The sequence below is a fragment of the Centruroides vittatus genome, unplaced genomic scaffold (assembly GCF_030686945.1).
Source record: "Centruroides vittatus isolate TY-2023 unplaced genomic scaffold, ASM3068694v2 scaffold_861, whole genome shotgun sequence".
Lineage (NCBI taxonomy): Eukaryota > Metazoa > Arthropoda > Arachnida > Scorpiones > Buthidae > Centruroides > Centruroides vittatus.
In genome coordinates, this window is record NW_027122718.1 from 1417872 (window position 1) to 1438943 (window position 21072).

The 21072-nt window shown below is 27.9% G+C and overlaps 1 protein-coding gene across 1 annotated transcript in view; it reads left to right on the plus strand.

The window, feature by feature from the left end:
- Positions 1-20835, plus strand: part of LOC136990022 (dynamin-like) — a 126509-nt gene extending 105674 nt beyond the window's left edge. The window contains 5 exon segments of the mRNA XM_067288344.1: positions 5009-5294; positions 5373-5429; positions 10283-10464; positions 12283-12468; positions 19859-20835. Coding sequence (XP_067144445.1) covers positions 5009-5294; positions 5373-5429; positions 10283-10464; positions 12283-12468; positions 19859-19928 — 781 coding nt within the window. The 3' untranslated portion in view covers positions 19929-20835.
- The last annotated feature ends 237 nt before the right edge of the window (positions 20836-21072 follow it).

Consider the following 21072-nt stretch of genomic DNA (forward strand, 5'->3'; position numbering starts at 1 on the left):
GTTAATTTTTAATGTGCCAGGTAATTGATGGTTTTAAACATTATTTAGGCAGTTTTAAATCAGATGATATCTAGGGAATTTAATATAGACAGTAAATTTTTAAGATTTGATTTTTCCAGAATTATAAAAGACATACATTTGAATTAAGTAAATATTATTTATCTGTTATTTTTGTCACTGTGATTATTAATTATGAACAGCCATTCAAAATTTTCATATTTCAAACCTCAATATTCTGACTAATCAAATCACATATAACATAAAATTTCACTTAGTAGAATCTGCTTATTATAATTGTGGATACTATTATCAGAATTAACATGTCCAAAAGCATATTAGTTAAGCAAAGTTTTATAAGTTATTTTGTTATAATCAGAATGTCAGTTATTGCTATCATTATCTTCAGGTAGCTAGATACTTTTAAGCTATCTTTTTACACTATTAGTCTTAACATGTGGGTGGTAATGTGTAATCATTATCAGTTAGTGTTAAGTATTAATTAGTGCTTTAAGCATTTGTTTTAATTATTATTTGCTCATAGTACAGGGATTTTAAATTATTGGCATTTTACTTCAATTATATGCTAGCATATAATTGTACTGCAAAAAACAGTAGGCAAACAATACTGGATGAATTACTATTAATTAATAAACCATTAAAGCATATATTTTTTCATTGTTTTAAAATGTTATTTTAATGTCAGCAATTAAACCAGCATTTCAACAAATTATAGTCTGATTTACTTACCCTATTTAATTTTGTTACTGAGTTATCATTGGTATAAGTGAGTTCTAAAGTGATTACAGTGAGTGGGTTCTTTTATACATTTAAAATTTTTACAGGAAAAAATTAAGTCTTGTTTAAGGATTTTTAAGAACAGATATTAGAACTGCCCTCATTGATTTAAAATATAAAGAATTAAATTCATTATTCAAATTTTTAAGAAGAAAATTTTTTAACAAAAAAAGGAATACAGTAAACTTGAATTCATCAGCACATCTTGTCTCTAAAAACTTTATAATGATGTAATGATTTTTTTTAGTAATTCAATTATTCTACACATCCTAAATAACATACTGCAAAACACCTTTTACCTATCAATCAATGATTCTAAATGAATGAAATGAAATAAAATGAAAGAATTCATTAGGTTTCTCTCAATACAGAGTGAGAGATACGTAGTACAGATATCCCTCGTATAACATGGTAGTTATGTTTTGAAAAAGTGTCATGTTATGCAAATCCATGCTATACAAAACAAAGAACTAATGCACAATATAGGGTTATGTTCCAGAAGTTAGCAAATGTATACTCTTCTTTTTCATTACTAAGAGAAATACATTTATTAAAACAATTGAAAGTTTATTTCCAATCAATAATTAATTAACAATCACAATTAAAAGAACTGCATTATGTGTTAATGCCCTCACTTAACTAAAATTAATATTTTCTTTTTACAAAGTATTGTCATCATCATCTCAGCTTTTTTGTTGATCTTGATCAGAAGTATCAGCAACATTTTCATATTTTTTATTTTTATGGATGAAAAAATAAAAGTACTGTGTTATTTATCAAAAATTTGTTTTAGTGGATCGCATTTGTTCAGTCGAGTACCGAGTGACTTTTTTCAGAATTTGTGTTCGAATACCAAATTGTTTGAGTACTGAGATACTGCCATATTTTGTGTCATTTTACAAATGATTGCTTGCCTAGTTAAAAAAAAAGTTTAACAGTGCTTATCTAAAAATGTTTAAATAAATTTTACTAAATACAAAGATTAATCTATAAAAAGAAAACATGGTGATAGTCTTAAGGGCTAGTCTGAAAGCAATGACAATGACACTTGGTTGATATGATAGATAGTTAATTTTTTCTTCCTTGTCCTATCAGTTTACATTAAAATAAACCTGACAAAAAAGCACAAAATAATTGAAAATTTCAATATTTTAAAATCTGTGGGCAAAGTTGAGACAACACGTGCTTACTTGAATTTTTAAAACAATATACAGGATTCCTACGCACCTGGAAAGTCAGGGATTTTCATTAGTTTCGGAAAAAGTCATGGAAAGTCGGGGAATTTGTCGAAAACTGTCAAAAAGTCAGGGAATTTGTCTCCTTAACTGCCTCGTTGATTTCGTTTGCTGAATATGGCTGACTAAGCGTAGCCATCTGCAGGCGGCAAGAAGTAATGCTGCAATCTTTAATAAGAAAATATACCAGAATCCGTTTTTAATCCGAAATGGCTCTTTTCACCGTTCCGAAGCCATATAATTTTACAGTTGTGGATTAATAACAGGATAAACTACTATTATGTAATAGTGTTTAATTTTTAATTTTAATAATTCTGCGATTATAAAAAGATGAATTTGTTAATTAGAATAAAAAATAACTAATTAAAAATTAGTTTACAAACTTTTAAAACTCGAAATCGTAATTTAGTAGATTGTTCACTTCAAAATAGCTAAATAGATCGGTAAAAATCCGTGATTTAATTGTTTTTCACGTTTTAAAACATTACTATACAACATAAAAAATTATAAATAGCTACCCGACATTTACAGTAAAATGCTGACACCGACTAGTAGTTTTTTACATTTGTTGTTACGACTTTCCTCGAAAAGAACTGTACTGGGAGCGTATTTTTCCCCCTCTCCCGTTAATTTCCGCAACTTCGATACATAGTTTAATAATTAGTTTAACAGAAATAATGTTGGGTAACAAATATCCACTGATTTTGGCAAATTTAGGCATCATACTTGTAATAGATATACTGTAGTTATCATTTTGAAAATCAACTAGGTAATCCAATAGTTTAACCAATGTTAACTTGCTTATAATTAATTATAAATTTAAAAAATAATTAAATTACTAAAAAATTAAAATAAATTTGATTATCTTTTGTGCGAAACAACAACAAAACAATTTTTATAGTTACGTTGCAAAAGAAAAAGATTTGGATTTGTAGTTACGATTCTATGCGCTGAACTTCTATATTTTATTAACATATAATTGTAATTTCGTTTGATGTTTGTTTCTGTAAACTCAAACCTGTTTTTGTGCAGTATATGAAAATTTCAATCAAATTGGAACATAATTGACTTCTGTAAAATTTTTTAAAACTCTATTTGATGTTTTCTATGACATCAAGTTTTTTTCATTTTTTATTCAGTAAAATTTCTTTCTGTCACCTATTTTTTGGTTCCCTGGTATTTTAACAGCATAAAAATCAGAAATATTGTGTTAAATGTAGACTGCGGGTGTGAAATTTCACACCTTGTTAAATGAAAGAATAACACTTCCTGCAGCTATATTTATCAAATAAAAGTATTTTTTAACAATTACTTTTAACTTTTTATATAGTTTTTCTGTAAAACCACTTTTTGGGAGGGTGTTTATTTGGCAGGAATTAGTTTCCGGCAAATTTTTTTAATGTTAGATTCGTATTTAAGTGGAAATAATTAATATAAAAACTAAACTTCTTATAGGATTTTTCCCCCCATTAGGGATTGCAGAAAAAGGTTCAAGGAGTTAAAAAAGCAATTCCTAGTTATTTCGTAGGATTTTGAGTTATTTTCCACGTGAGACTTTTTTATGTGGTCCCTATTCACTGCATAAAAAAAATACTTTTTAATTGTGTTGCAAAAACTATTTTTTATAGCTACTCGTGAAGTTTCCTGCAATTTTTTTTATGCGTTTTCTTTTATGCCGTCCCTATCCACCACAAAAAACAGGTTTGAGTGTATTTATTTTATTTTATTTAAATTCTATACATTTTAAGAATCCTAATTTTCGTAATACTATGACGTCATAGGAATACAAGTCTGACTAAAATAAAAAAACGTAAAAAAATTAAATTATTAGATGAAAAAAAAGGAATGAGTAAAAATTTTTTTATAGAAACTTGAGAAATAGTCAAGACAGTGCAGCTCTCAAGATCGATCATTTGGATTGGAGTTGAATTTTCCATTGTTTGAAAAGACAATTTTTAAGTACAGTACAGTTCTATTTGTATATCAAAGAATACTGTTTGTTGATTTTATGCTATCTTGTATTTACTAGATTTACATACAAATAATATTGATAAATGATGATAAAATAGAAAGCTCGTGTTTCATTTGTAAATTGCTTATTTTTTCATTACATTGACGTTGTGGATTCTATCATACATTTTTCTACAGGCTGTATGCATACTGTATTTTTTTAATGTGGCAGTCTTTGAAACGTACAACTAGGCAAAAAGAGGGATAGATATACTCGATGTTCGCAGTAAATAAAATGCTGTTCTATTATGTCGATATTCCACATTGTAAGAAATGTGAGGGTCGGGGAATTTGGACAAAGTTGGTCGGGGAAAGTCGAGGAATTCAAAACAAAAATTTGAGTAGGAACTCTGAATATATCAAATAACAGAGTTTAAACTTAAAAATTGTGAAATTTTGTATGGAGGATTTCTAAAACCAGAAGAGGGAAACCAGAAGTTGTGTTGCATGGGAATATTCCCAGTTTTTAAACCATGTTAGAGCAAAACCGTGTTGTACGAGTGATACCTGTACATAAGCTATCAGACATTTCTTTATTTAATGGTAAAAAAATGAAAGTTAGTTAAGCAAACAAGTGAAATAGTATAAAATAAAATTGTTGTAATTAATAATAATGTAATTACAACTATTAGAAGGGATTTTCAAAGCAGAGATAATTTACTAAACACTTCAACTTCATTAGAACAAATGGCACTTATCTCCTAGCAAATGAATACATGGTGTAAATAAAACAAAGAAAATGAGGAATGGAACCTGAAAGCCATTTAGCATTCATGATAACTTCATTCTCATCACACTGATTTGAACATTTTTCTTCATTGGTCATTTGTTTTATTGAGTACATTTATTGGTTCTCATAAATAGTTCATTATATCAAATAGTTCTAATATCTACAAATAATAAAACGATTTAATAGTAATTAATAATATATTTTAATATTATTGATGTGAAATATTTATTTATTTTAGAAATGTTTACAAAGATTATAAACAACTGGAATTATCTTGTGAAAGTCAAGAAGATGTAGATAGTTGGAAAGCTTCATTCTTGCGTGCTGGTGTTTATCCAGAAAGACCATCGTCAGAATTATCTAATGGTGAAACTGGTGGCGGAGAAGGAACTACTTCAATGGATCCTCAATTAGAACGACAAGTTGAAACTATTCGAAATTTGGTAGATTCTTACATGAGAATTGTTACTAAAACTTTCCGTGATCTTGTACCAAAAATTATAATGCACTTAACAATCAATAATGTAAGTTAAAAATATAATATTAAAAATTTTGTATTTTTTGAATATTTAAATAATTAAAACAATTTTTGTTTCTTGTAGACAAAAGATTTTATATATTCGGAGTTGTTGGCTGCGTTATATGCATGTGGAGATCAGGTATGCCTTTTTCAATTATTAACATATTTTTTTAAAAATGATGCAGTATTTTATCTATGATTATTCGGTTTATTTATTTGTAGCTAGCATTTTTTAGCAATATAATTTGAGGATAATTTTATTTATTATAATCTCCAGCAAATAATATATAAGTTATAAAGAAAAAAGCTATCTCATTATTGAATATAGATTATACTAAAAACCAATTTTTTAAAATTATAATCTATTGATTGCATGAAGTTGAAAAATAGCTCTTTGCTCTTTTTTTCAACTTCGTGGACATCAAAATGAATATGCAGTATGCCTGCTACAGGTTGAGTTAAATTTGCACTGAGGCAGCTGAGTGATGAGGGATGAGACCCAACATATTAAAGTCAGATCATCTATAAAAAATTTTTAAAGATTCAATTTAGATTTGAATCTCTCTTCTGCAGAACAGATTGCCTTAATTATCCAATTATTGTAGTTTTGTGAACTATTATATTTAAGTTAGATAAACGAAAGGTTAGTTAAGTTTTAGGATAACGGAACAAAAATAAGAGTTACTAAACTTTTGTTAGTAAGCATTCAATATCATTAATATCTACAAGCCTAATCTGCAAACAATCTACTTACTTGAAATTACAATTATTACAGTTCTAGCTTACATATAATGCAATTTTAGTTGTGAAAAAATGTGAAAGAAAAAATTTTTCAAATGAAAAATAATATCTAAATTACATTTTTATGCTAATTGGGTTGTACTTAGCTGCGCAACCTTGCACTTATCTGCCAGACAATGTGCTGGAGAGGAAGGGATGGTGGTAATGATGACAAAGCTGAACTAAAACCAATGCCTAGTTTTAATAAAGCACTTTTAAGTGTTCCAGTCCATGAGACCATTTTTGTATGTTCACAATACTACTAAAAGAGATTAAGAAAACATCACAGATATTGAAAATTTACTGTTTATTGTAAAAAGAAAAAGTTTTGACAAACAAATGAAGGTCAATGGCTTTTATAAAAATTAATGCAGATTGGACTTGACAGAAGTATTTGCATTTGTAGTAGAATCCATTTATTTATAATCACAGTCATGTAATGCTTTTAGAATTAATATGTTCTAAAACATAAATTAAAATACACTTATAAAACTTTATTTATTAGTTAGTTTTGGTTATAATTAACATTAACTTTTGGATAAATAGGCATTTTTAAGCCATTTTTTTACACTGTTGATCTCAAATATGGTGTATAATGCACAATGTTAGTCTTAACCAGGGTCCTAAATGTTAAATACAGTAAATCCTTGTTAATTTAAACTCAGATAGTTCAAAATTCCATTAGTTCATAACTGTAGTTTTGTCCCAAACAGGAATATAGATATTTACATATTTAGGAATTTGGTTAGTTCAAAATACAGCTACTTTGAAATTCAAAGTTAAAATTCTGTCTGAACTGTGATATGCATATGTTAACTTATTCACTTAAATCACACTATAAGAGAACAATAGACCAAGGAAAACTCAAATGTGGTCTTACATGGTATTGCTTTTACAGTAACACATTTTCAAGTGTCACCTTACCCATGGACTACCCTTTTTTTTCTTATCTCATAAAATGTGGCTTGTTTTTCAGATTGCAGGCTTGGGCTACAAGGGCAGATTGAGATATTTGTAGGGCTCTAGGCCACTAAGTATCCCAAATAATTATCAACATAGTATTTTTTAAATTTTAAAACAACACGTTATTACATGTTGTTTTAAAATTTTATCTTATCTAGATAAAAAGAAAAATGTTGTTTTTAATCATGTTTATTACATGAATTAAATGCTACAAAGTTGTATCTTCTGTATATATCAGGTGTGACCAAACTTTTATCCCTTAGGGGCTACTTTTTCGGTAAAATATAGTCTGCAGGTGACTATGAATATGGGTCAAACAATTTTAGGATTTTTCAAATTTTTCATAGATATTTTAATAAATAATTAACAAGAATTTCAACTAAAAAAATATGGCAAATAAAGAAAACAAATAATTATATTTTTTTTATTTTATGAAGCACAATAATATTTATTAAATTTAAAAAATTACAATGTAAAGAAATAAATACACAAAAAAATTTTAGCAAATAAAGAAAAAATGTTAATTATAATTTTTTTATTTTTTGAGATGAAATACTTATTAACTTAAAAAAATACACTGTGAATAAGCAAATGAATAAAAATGTTTAATTGGACGAAATCTGACATTGCATAAGTGCAGCAAGTTTTTCAAAATTTGGCGATTGCCATTTATATGCGCATGCGTTGCGACTACAATTAATTTAAAAGTTAACATTCATTTGCATTGTTCGTCGGGATAAATACAAACAGTATGGGTACGTTGCACAGACAGTCTATTATTGTAAGAATAAATTATTGAATTAAGATTTTTAAACATTAATTTAAGTGAAAGCAAATTGTTCAACTTTAGCTTCGCGGACTACTTTCAGAATCCTTGTGGTCGACCGGTCGACTGCGGTCTATGTGTTGGCCACCCCTGGTATATATGTTAGGCTCAAAGAACAAAAATGCTCATTGAGCGAAAAAAAATATCCGTAACACATTGTGGTCTCTCTAAATCATCCACAATGCGATATTTGTGTTGTGGAACTTGTAAAAACAGCCACAAACATGTTGTGACTAACTCAAAAAGACCACAAAGCAAAATTTGCATTGTGGTTTTCATGATATTTGACCACAAGAAAAACAGGCACATAAAATGATTTCACTATCCAACTCAAAATTTCCTGCAGTTGAAATTGGTTCGAATATTTTAGTTAGGATGCCTGATGTTGATAGGAGACATGCAGCTCCCAGAAATGTTTTAGCTGTTGTTATGAACATTATTCCATCAGGTCTCTATCAGTTAGGAAACAAGGAAGGTCTTCTTGATTGACTTTATGCTTGTAATGAGTTTACAATTTCTGAGAGTAACTTTATTAACATTCAGGATGTACCCTCATCTTCGCTCAGCATCCATGTTAACATCTGGAAGCAAGCAAGAGTTTATAATGTGTCACTGTAAAAAATACTGTATTGATAAAAAATGCAAATATCACTCAAAGAACATAAAATGTAATTCAAAATGTCACAGTAATAGTTCTTGTAAAAATAAATAACTCTGCAACATTCTTGATTTTCATAAAAAAAGACTGATTTATTAATAAAACTTCCTGACAAAGTTGTTATCATTATTATTATTAATTAATGAAAATAATGTTCTGTATATATATTAAACAATAAATTAATACATAACTGTATTAATTTATTGTTTAATATATATACAGAACATTATTTATTTTATATTATGTATTAATTTATTGTTTAATAAATTATATCAGTTACATGGCTTTTGGCATATTATACAGAAATATGTAAATCTTGGATAATTCAAAACTCGATAATTTGAAGTTGCAATTATTTTGTCCCAATTTACATATTTATACTCCATTTTACATCATTAAAAACTGATGATATAAAATGGAGTATAAATACGTAAATTGTTGTACTGCGGTGGCTATTTCCTTGGGATTTGATTGTAAAAGTGTATATTATTTTTATTTTTATTTGGTGTAATGTTTCAATCAATTCAGAGGCATCAATTGTAAGTATTGTGTCCATTACTTTATTGTTTGATATTTAAAGTGGTCTGTAACTGATTGTAATTGTGTGTAGAACTCTCTACAGCTGTCTTGGTTATAGAAAACATGAAAAAGATAGAATTTATTATATGGCACTTGTGAGATAACATCAGTTTCTTAATTGTGATGTCTTCATGGTTATTTTGGCCTTTTAATATAACTTTTATGTATTTTCATTTTGTGATCTTTATTGAAACACTAACTAAAGAAGGACTATGTTAGAGTTTGAAATTCATTTTGGGTGAATTACATACATATTAGATTTACTTATTGTAAAATCTCTTTGTTTTGTAAACTTAAATATAAAATAAATTTAAGAAATTTTGCATTCATATTCACTGATGTGATAAGCCCTAACATAGATAACTGATTTAAGTTAGTAGAAATACTTAATAAAAAAAGCATTTTCAGAATTCCAAGAGTATTCTATGTCATTAGAAAAAAGACAAAATGAAAAAATTAAACCTATAATCATAGTTTTTGATGTAATGTGACAGTTTCACAGTTTTAGAATAAAAACTTGTTTGTTTTTACATGATGTAACTTGTTTTTTTCTTTGTGTTTTTTTTTTAATGTGTTCTGTAGAGAGGGATGTATAATCTTACTTAAACTGGCATGCTGGCTTTTATATCATACAGAAATAGCTGATTTCCTGGTCTCCCTGGATAGATTGGTATGCTGATCATTCCGTGAAAATACAGTATTAATAAATTTTCAAGTTATACTTTTTTTAGTAATTTTAACATGTCCAATTTTATTTTAAATGTACTTGATTGTTGTTATAAGTGTAGGCAAGCCCCAAAGTGTTACTTATGTGGATTTTACTGTTATATGTTGATAGTTTTTTGGTTTGGTTTGTTTGTATATGGCAACATGACACATGATGATCTGCTGAGGGGTTATATAATGTCTCCTGGGAGATCTTTTATGGAAAACTGGCCCCTATTCAGGTCTTACTAACATGAAGAAAACCCAGGAAACTCCATATGGCCAGTTCGTTGGCCAGACACAGACTCACGACCAACTACCATTGTTCAGTGGTTTTAATCACTCATCCACTGGTGGACTGATAGCTTTTATAAGTTTGTTTGTTGGATTTTAATAATAGCTATATTTTTAGAAAAAATTTTAATTAGTTTTTGTTTACAGTATATATTCTTACTATAGAATGTGTGTTTTTATATTTCAGACAAAACTAATGGAAGAATCCGCCGATGAGGCTCATAAAAGAGAGGAGACATTGAGAATGTACCATGCATGTAAAGAAGCATTACAGATCATTGGTGATGTATCAATGCAAACCTCATATCAACCATTACCACCTCCAATAAAAGATGATTGGCTAAAAATACAACCTCCTGAATCACCTCGGTAAATTTTTAAACAACAATAATAATAATAATAATGTTTGTTTTTTTATTTCTAATATTTTTATATATAATCTGAATATGATGGTTGCCAAGTTTTATGTGATGTTATTGATCTCATGTTATTAAAAATAAAAAATTCTGAAATATAGAATTCTGCATAATATTACTGAAAATCTGCTTAGTAAGCTAATGCAGAACTTAATAGTTAGTGTCAAAATAATACATCAGAAATTTGAAGATTGCTATATGTTTCATAGTTAAGGTAATATAATAATACACCTGTGAAGTTATTGGGCTGCAATTTGAAAAAATTGTTGTAGACCTATAAATTCCCACTGTTGTTCGTCCATCTGTTCTTCCTTAATCTTGAGAACAGATGTGGAAACCTTAGGGGCAGGAGGCCCCAATTAACTATATACAAACTTCCAGTGCAAACCAGAAGCACATTATTTCAATTCAAAAATTTTCTCTGAGAGGAGTTAGATAGATGACATGCACAACACTATGAGAAGCCGGGAGTTACTGGTCCTTACTGCCAACCCCTTTGGTCAGCGTCAGTCCGTTGAGGACCTCTCACTGGGTCAGTGGATGGCAGTAGTTAATGCGAGTGGGAAGGGTTAGCAAGGTCATTGGTAAGGTGTCAGTGATACACGAGATAAAACGACCATTTAGATAACTTAACAAGTTTAATATAAAAACAAAGGATTACAAGAGAATACAATCAGAATTAGAAAACGTAACAGTTGTTCAGTTAAACAGGTCAATAGGGACCCAGCTTTTTGAGTGATTATCTATCTACTTACAAACTAAAGATTACAAGAGAGAGTTTACAATAAAATGGTCAAACATAATACCTCTTTTAACGTAGTGCCAGTAGAGAGGTGTCTTCTTTCTCTGAGATTCTGGATGGCGACTTGCAAGGGGACGATTCTTTAGACAATCGCCCCAACAGTCGGGTGTGAGCCCTTTTTATTCTCCCTGAGCACGGGAGTAGAATCAGGTGATTTTGATTAATGTTGTCTAAGGTCGAGATGTGTCACTAGTCCAGCTGATGTGGGCATAATAATTTTACGATTTGGCCAGGTTGTTGATACTTTTGCTAGGTGTACTAACTCTTTTTACCATATAAGGCAAACAAATTCAAGGTTCCTAGATGTCATCAACAAGGTGTTGTGACTTCTCTTACCTCATAATTTAACTGATTTTGATGGTTTCCCCATTAATAACCATCTGTTTAGATTTATTCTTGACACTTATTCAAAACATCGTAAAAAATTGTTGATTTGTAAGGTTATTTAATCATCTTTTATCTATCGGACCAGAGGTCAACAGAAAGGCCAGGTGGTGAGAAAAAAAAAGTGGGTTTTTGCACTTCATAATTAACTGCGTATTAATTTTTAATTTCTTTAATTTAACTAATTAATCACCCCAGAATCTCGCAACACTATTTCTAATGGAAAAGTATGATGTAAAGGGGCAAAACTCTACTAATTTGAAGTGGAGAGCATATATTTTAAATTAAAGAATTATTAAAAATATGATTAAAAATTGCAGCCCTGCATTGTGATCATGTCACAATAAATAATTGCTTGCTGAAAATTATGTTCTTAATGATATTCTCAGTTATAAGTAGTCAATGTCAAACAAGTCAGATGTTTTATTAATCTATATTAGTTTGATAGTGATTTGTTTTATTTATTATCTTTAATTTTTCTTTCAAATATTTATAACATAAAATTATATTATGTAAGTATTACTTTAGCCACTGTTAAATGTGAAGCTGTTTAATAATAATAACATTATGAATTATTTATTTTAGGCCATCTTCACCTTCACCGGGTAGCGGTAGAAGAAATCCCGGTGGATCTAGAGCACCGCCGCCACCTCCCTTGGCATCGCGTCCCGCTCCGGGACGTCCAGATCCATCCGGACTGAATCGACCGCCTCCGGCTGCTCCTCCAAGGCCCATTAGTTCAGGTGGACTTCCACCACCATTAATTCCTTCGTAAGTAGTTTATTTCAGATCAATTTTTTTTTCATTAAAGGCAATTTACTTTTGCATTCATTCTGAGATATTTTATTCTAATAAGTTGTGAGCAAAGAAGGTAAATTTATTGATTTTTGTATTGAAATCATTTATTTTTGCATAAATTTGTCATTTCAGAAAATATAAGAAAAATATTTTTTAATCAAATTTTTAGCATATGGAATTCATTAGACAGATGATGATCTAAGATGTATAAAAATAATAGCACAATTTTTAGTTTAATAATACAACAGTATAATCATTGCTTAAAATTCATATTTTTTACAGGTCAGTATATTTTATCAAAATACATTTAATACGATATTTTATTATCATCGGTCATCACCACCACCTAAGAATTAAATCAGTAATGATTATTTATTTCATTTATTTAATATATTGTGATATAATTAGACTTTTTATGATTGAATTGGCAACTTACTAATAATTTTGTAAATTTAATCATTATACTAATTCTTAAAAATTTATGAGCTGGTGGTTACGAAAATGGTCTGTTGTATATTCTTTATTTGGAGATATTCTGACTTTTGGATTTGTAACAATTAAAAACATGCTGTATATATTTTTAATTTTATATTTAATATATAAAAAGAAATCACAAATATATTTATTCTTACAAAATAGTATTTTTTTTTAAATATAATTGTAAAACGTTATGAATATTTTGTGAAATAAATTCAATTTTTTCTTGTTTTTGACTTAGATCACTTTCATAATCACTGGCTGTGGTAATATTATTTAAGATTAATGCATTTAATAACTAAAGTAATGTTAAGAGGAAGAAAACATTACAATACAGAGCTCTTAATACTATAAAGTTTATATTGTAATGAATAAAAATATCCATTTGATATTACAATTATTTATATTTATATTTTGTGACAATTTATTACATTATAAGCCTAAAATACAGAGCATTGTTAAAAATTTGCAATTTAGAAAATTAGTGTCATTTTAAATGTGTACAGAAGATGATTTGCATTATCATATCAGAACATGTTCTTCGTTTAGGAAAAGAAATATATTTAAAGGAAAAAGTTACTATATTTTATTTTAATCTTCTAATAAGTTTGTCATTTTTTCATCTTTGATTAGTAAAGCTCTGAAAACAAATATAATTTCAAGTTAGTTGCAAAAGACTGGCTTTATTTTAAGATTTTTTTTTATTTATTTTTTTTATATATTTCAGAATATGAAAGTTATTGTTTTTATTTATATTACCTTCAATTTATTTTATTTTAATTGTTTTTCTATATTTTTTTTTTTCTCTTCCACCTGTGGGCACTAAGAGAGCCTTTTAGCAAACTTGTCACTGATCCAGCCAGGCTCATAATGGGACAATTAAGTAGCAAAGGAGTATAATAGAGTCTAGATATCCATGAAATTTTTAATTTCCAACTTCCTCTAAATTAGATCCTTCAAAGTGACAGACTGACAACTTTATTGTTGCAGATGTCTTGTTGTTATCACATTAGTAACACTATATCAACATCCCAATAACCCGACGTATTAACAATCAACCAACCAACAGCTGAAACAATTGGGCAGAAATTATCCTTCAAATATTATATTTAGAAATCACATGATAAGAACAACAAGAGGGAGACACCAGGTGCCATCACTCAACCAAAGTAGAAATCACAATTTCAATTCACAATTGAATTGGAATTGAATTGTGATTTCTACTTTGGTTGAGTGATGGCACCTGGTGTCTCCCTCTTGTTGTTCTTATCATGTGATTTCTAAATATAATATTTGAAGGATAATTTCTGCCCAATTGTTTCAGTTGTTGGTTAATTGATTATTAGTAACACTAAAAATAATAATTTATTATTTTGTTTTATTGGCTGAAAGAAAATATCAAGAATTTTTTAATAAGTTTTTTTACCTTATTTAACTACCATATTTACTCGCATATAAGACGAGGTTTTTATTCATTTATCACAGCTTCAAATTCCTAGATCGTCCTATACGTGCGAGTGAAAGATTCTTTGAGTTTTTGCAGATAATTTTTGTCAACCGTGTATTTACATTATTTACCGGATGCTTATCCTCTTGTACTTAAAAACATAAGTATTTTATCTGGATTGTTTCAATTGTTCTTGTATATTGTCAGGAGTAAAGACAAATAGCAATAGGAAAAGCAAAGCTTTTGAATTGAATTCCAATTTGAAATACCAAAATCACACTGGAGCCGATATGTTTTAATTTATTCCCACGTGAAAACAGATGCTTATTTGGAAATCAAAATTTGGAGAAAACTCATAAGTGGATTCGACTGTTAAGAATTGGCAAAAAAGGTTCCCGATTGTCCGGCTTTACATTAACAAATTACGTTGTTGATTTTACAAGATTTTTTCCTTAAAGTTTAAAATGCCAGTAATTTTTGCAGGACAATGTGTGCATTTACGTGCATTTGATGTTTTACTTGCAATTAAATGAAATAAAATTAGAATTGTATTAATAAATCTAATTTTCTTTATTTTGATCTTTAAAGTCGCACCTCGTCCTATATGTGAGGTCGTCTTATATGCAAATAAATACGGTATATTATTGTTATCAAACAGTAGTAAAGTCTACGGTTTTATATTGCTATATCGATTGTGTTGGATCATAAATTATAAAAGCATGGACTAAAATTGACATCACATTGTAGTACTTTGTAAGAAAATTTTTGAATGTTTGGGAATATTAAAGAGGTAAGATATTTGGAATGTTTCAAGAAGAACATGCCATTTTACTTATGGATATTTCTGTAAATTGAGTAGATAAATGGCTTACTGATAAGTTATATCATCTAAATGAGTCATCAAATACGTTATGAGAAGTTTCAATTTACTGCAACAACATATTTTCAAGTTATGACAAAATTCAGGAAATGATTCTATGTTATAAATAATTAGTTTAAAAAACTGGCAAGGGCTCTTTTCCAGCAAACAGAGAGTTAAGGGGACCAGTAAGAAGTCTGATAATTTTTATTTATACTAGGGTATAAATTTTAAGTAATAAAAGCTTGAAAGGAATTAATTTTGTCATATTATGATCAAAATCTCCATTTAAAAAATATTTAAGTTTAAAAATACTAAAACACTAGTTGAAAGTTAAAATTGTGTGTAGCACCATCTGTTATGAGATTTCATTAAAAAATAACTTTTATATTATTAATTATTATAAAAAGGCAAAACAGGCTTAATTTTGAGGGTAGAAATGAGTTTTTAAAATATTGTAAATGCCAATAATGAGTAAAATTTTTAAGTCTGACCCCCACTTGAGATATTCCATATGATCTTCCTCTATTTCCCCACTCCAAAAGTTAATAGCATCAATTCTCCTTATATATAAATTACCATGCCAAATTTTGTTTCTTAATCCTGAGATATTAAATGAAATAGGTACTGACAAACTCGTATTCCCGGAATTTTTAATCTTTTTTACTTTTTAGGTGTACGGGATATCAAAAACTCAATTTGACACAATTACAATGCTTTCCCCATGTTATTTTATAACAGCCAGAAAAGTAAAATGAGACTTGGTATAAAGTTATTTATCAATTTCAATTGTGCATATGCTGATTCAATCATAATATATTATTAGTAGTATTGATTATTTTCTTCTTATTGTTGAACAGTGATTTCCAAATTTTGAAATGATTATTCTAAGAATATTGAAAATGATAAATTTAAATAATCATCAAATATTTTAATGATGTTAAATGAATTCCTTTATATGAATCTAAAAATTAACAAATGATTTAGAATTGTTTATTACAAGGAAACAAATAGAAGAAAGGTAAATATTTTTCTCTGTATAGCAAAAGAATCAATACTTGTGACTATATTACTAATTAATGATAATTACTCAACATATTTCATTTATATAAATATTGATGATAATTTAATCATTTTCTTGTTAAAGTGTAATATAAACTTGCAGAAAGTAACAATATAATAATACTAATTAATAATTCTAAAAGCTTAAGAATTTCAAAAGTAATATTTTAATGGAGGTATAATACTACAAAAAGTAAAGATGTAGATACATATATAGTTTTAATTTAGATTGTCTTAATTAATATCCTAACCATTATATAATTTATATATATTCCGAAGTTTTTAAGTCACATGTAATTACAGTTAGTTTTTGTTTTTTGCTTGCATGCCTTACTTTGTTCAAACTTTGCTAGAATTTCTGATGTGCTGAATGATTCAAAAGTATTTAGTATCTCTCCATATATACTCTATATGCATTCCCTTGATTTATGAAAGATCACTTTATGCCACTTCACTTTTACAAAATACCTACATTTGTACCTGTTTTTGCTTTTACAGAAAAGGGTGAAAAGCAAAGATAGCATTTAGCGTTTGTTTTACAGCAAGCGTTTTAGAGGCAATGTACACCCCAAACAGCAAGAGGTGTTTCAAACTCTTTTTCTGGAGTGTTACACGTGGCTATTAGGTATCAAGTTGTCACAGGTTTAAACTGTCTCTGTGAGCATCTGTGCTTTATCTTGATTTATTTTGTGCATTCATCATCAAAATGTGTCCTAAGGTCTTGGGACTTATTTGGTATGATTCGGTGGGTTAATTTTGGGTATAGGAATGCTCAAAAATTTTTCTCTGTATAAATGAATGTTAATTGCTTCTTTGCTTTATGCCATTTTAGCTTACAGAAAGTTTCATAGGAACACTATAAGTTAATGTCCTACATAGCTTAATAGATGACAAAAATTTTATAATAGATTCAACCAGAAATAATTCAGAAGACAGAGACACACAGCTAATTTCATTACTTAAATATTGAAACTTATTTAACTAACTGTAAGTTTCAATATTTAAATGACAATAAGTAATTTTTTATTATCTTTAAGAATTTAATGTTATGATTTACATCTGAATAATGACCCTTCTTATGATTTGAATTTGTTTAGACTTTATAACTTAAAATTATATTTAAAAAAAATTGTGCAAGAATGTACGTGTACATGCACACACAATTGCTATCCCAATAAAATCGACTTAATTTTTTAATCATTGGAATTTGGAAAAAAACTGGAATTTATTTTTATAGAAATCATTCATACACTTTAAAATATTTTTTAAACGTACATCATTTCCCATAAGTTTTCTACACGAAGTGCAAGATTGTTACAAGTGCAGTTGTATTTTTTTATAATCCATTTTATGAGAAAAAGAGGTGTAAATAATTATATTAGCTTTAAGACATTTCAATTCCTAATGTTTTGTTTTGTAATCATCAGACAGAGATAAAAAGTGTAACGTACAATACTCGATATCAACTTGGATTAGTCGTATCAGCATTGTACTTGTTGAAAGAAATAAAAGCAGAAAATTTTTTCCATTTTATTTCTTTCAACAAATACTTTTATTATAGCTAACTTATGAGATTTTTTCCAGTATTAAATATGTTTATTTAATATAATTTTTTTTTTTAAATATTAAACAATTAGCAAATGTTTTTAATGAGATTTCAGATTAAGATGTCTTGAGTATAATTTTTACTGTAATTCTATAATAATTGCATTTTATTTTTTTAATACAAACAGTAAGCCCTCGATTTAACAGACTTTGGTTCTAACAGGCAAAAAATTTGTCCTTTAGGAAAAATTACAAAATTTTTTTTTCGAATATAACATGATAAAAAAGGTTGGTACAACGAGTTAATGAATACATATTACTCGGTGTACATTATATTATTATTTTATTCATATTTATACATAACTAGCACATTTTATGTTCATTTATTAATAAAGTTATGTTTTTAAAACATACTCGATTTAATGGAATTTTGGCAATAGCCCTCCCAATTTAGTCTATTAAATCAAGAGTTTACTGTACTGTACATTCCTTTATAATCAACTATAAATGAAAGAACAAATTTTAATTGTGGTTGAGCATATAATTTATTAAATTTAAATTATATATTATTGAATTATACTTTGATTCTAGACTAGTTAATACAATTTAATCAAAATCAGAGATATGAAACATCTTCGTTAAAATATCCATTTCACGTCACGGGAGAGGTCGGCCTTTTTTTTATGCTCGTTCCCACCTCGATACGTAAAATCTTTATAAAATTCCTCTGGGGATTGTTAAAACTTTTTTAAAAATTTAACCAAGACTTTTTGTATCTTCTTTGTGATTTTGATTAAAATTTGCCATCCAGGTTTTTTAAATTAATACAGTTTAATTTAATTAACATCAAAAAATTTTTATTGAAATTATTTTTATCTATTTATTTTTAAATTAAATTTATATTAATTTAATTTTAATATTTATAGAACTTTATATTAACGTGTAAATGGCGTACTATATCATTAAATTCACATTTTTTTTAAAATCTAGGTCCTTTTTTTCTTATTTTCCCTATCACTTACTAACAAACATTAACTGTCTACCTTCCACAGTCGCAGTCCCAGTGGAAATGCTCCTTCTATACCACCTCGAACATAAACCATCTATGTAATCAATGGGATTTTGGATGTCTGATTTCCTCTCTGGCTAACCTTACGTTATTCATAATTGCAGTTGGCTTATGCCATCATTGTTATATACATCACAAAATTGGTGTTTGTTATTCTCACATAATTCCTTAAGTTGGTTCTAGTTTATAGTCTGTTATCACAAAACATATATATGATATATATATAAACATATATATAAATGATTCAAATATGATGTTATAGAAATAGCCGATGTTGTATATTATATATAAATAAATATATATATATATAATACATGCCATAAAAATGATATATAATGCAACCTACCAAACATTTAGTTAGGTCTTTAAAAGGGATTTAAATTGTTGTATTTAGTGGACGAAAGATCACTGTATAGTAATTATGTATAAAGTATAAAGTTAAATATTTGAGAGCAGCTGTTACTTTCTGCTACTTGCAGAAATTTGTGTTCTTTCCCCTTCTTTCTTTGTTTCTCTCTCTCACTCAATGTGCTTTGGAGCATATTTATTTCCTTTAAATGCATGTTTTTTTGCCATTGGGACTGTAGTGGTGCTTTTATTTTTGGTTTATTTGGTGTCGTTTGATGATTGGCAAATACTACTACTTTTTTTTATTGTCTCCACTAGGAATTTTATTTCTAGAAGCAGAATGCGATATAGATAATAGTGCATGTACAATTGGAAGTGAAGTTTTCAGATTGCATCACTAGAATGCTTTAAGTATATTATTATTATTGTACTAGATAGCATGATTATACCATTAGATAATTTTAATTATAAAAAAAAAATCAATTTAAAAGCATTAGATAAATTAAAGCATGATTACTGTAGTGAACAGAAGTACCTTTTGCCTTTCCTTCTGTAGGCGTCCCGTTCCTAATCTTCCTCCTCCACGTATTCCCGATAGACCGCAGGTACCCACCAGACCCAATTAGAAGAGAGATTCACAGCTGGTATATTCCATTATTGATAAATTGTTCATTTTTTATCATCAATTCATGAAATCATTTTTGTTAGCTGCACAAAAAAAAGTGAATAAAAATTCACCTGTAAACAGTTGTAAAATTTAATGTAACATGAAATGTTAAGTTGATTAATGAAATGCTTGTAAATATTTGAATTTATCAGTCATAGTTGATACGATACACTGCGTTAGAAATTTGTTAAACTTACAAATGCCAAGATCCTATGTGATAACGGAAGAAACGACGTGGTGATACCAAATAAGAAGAAAATGTTAAATCCAAAGTATTGTTTCGTGTCTCTTAAAATTGGTTTTGAAATTAAAATGTAGATACTTTAAAAAACTCCAAGCTTTAAGTTAAAATTCTTCATAAGTTATAAAGCAAATATTCTATTCTAACCAATATTTGATTTAATATTGTATTTGTATATTTATCTTTACCAGAAACAATATATTTTAATGCATGATAATATCATTCAAAGTTGATACTGTGCAAATCTTTTTCTAATTTTATACACTTTTTTGCTGTTTGGAAAAAATACTTTGTACAATAAATGTGATGTATACATGTAGCTATAAATATGGTGTATTTCACTGCCATTATTGAAAGATATATTCTGTTCAAATCAGTATTCTACAGTATCAGAACTTTCAGAAATATATTATAAAACTGTTCGACGTATATTGTATTTTTCTGGTATAAGCCAAGTTTCTCGACCACATATCCTTTGTTGTATGATAGAGAAGCAAGCAATCATTCCAAGAATAAAATAGGAATTTTTTTTAATTCTTGGCAGAGAGTTGTGTACAGAAGCATTAGTGTAAAGACCGAAAATTGATTGTATATGTGCAATAAAATAATTCAATCTTCATTGTAACAGTTGTTTTAGCTTCTTATTCTTATACAAACTGCATACATTTTTTGCTTTTTATTTTATTTAGTAGCTAGATTAAATTTTGCACTCTAAATTCATAAAATTTTTGGGTTTTAACTTAATTTAAATTTATATTTTTTTAAATTATAATTTAATTTAAATATATTATCAGCTTAATAAACACAAGTATTTAAAGTATGTAGCTTCAAAGATGTCTGCCAAATTTAGACTTAATGCCAC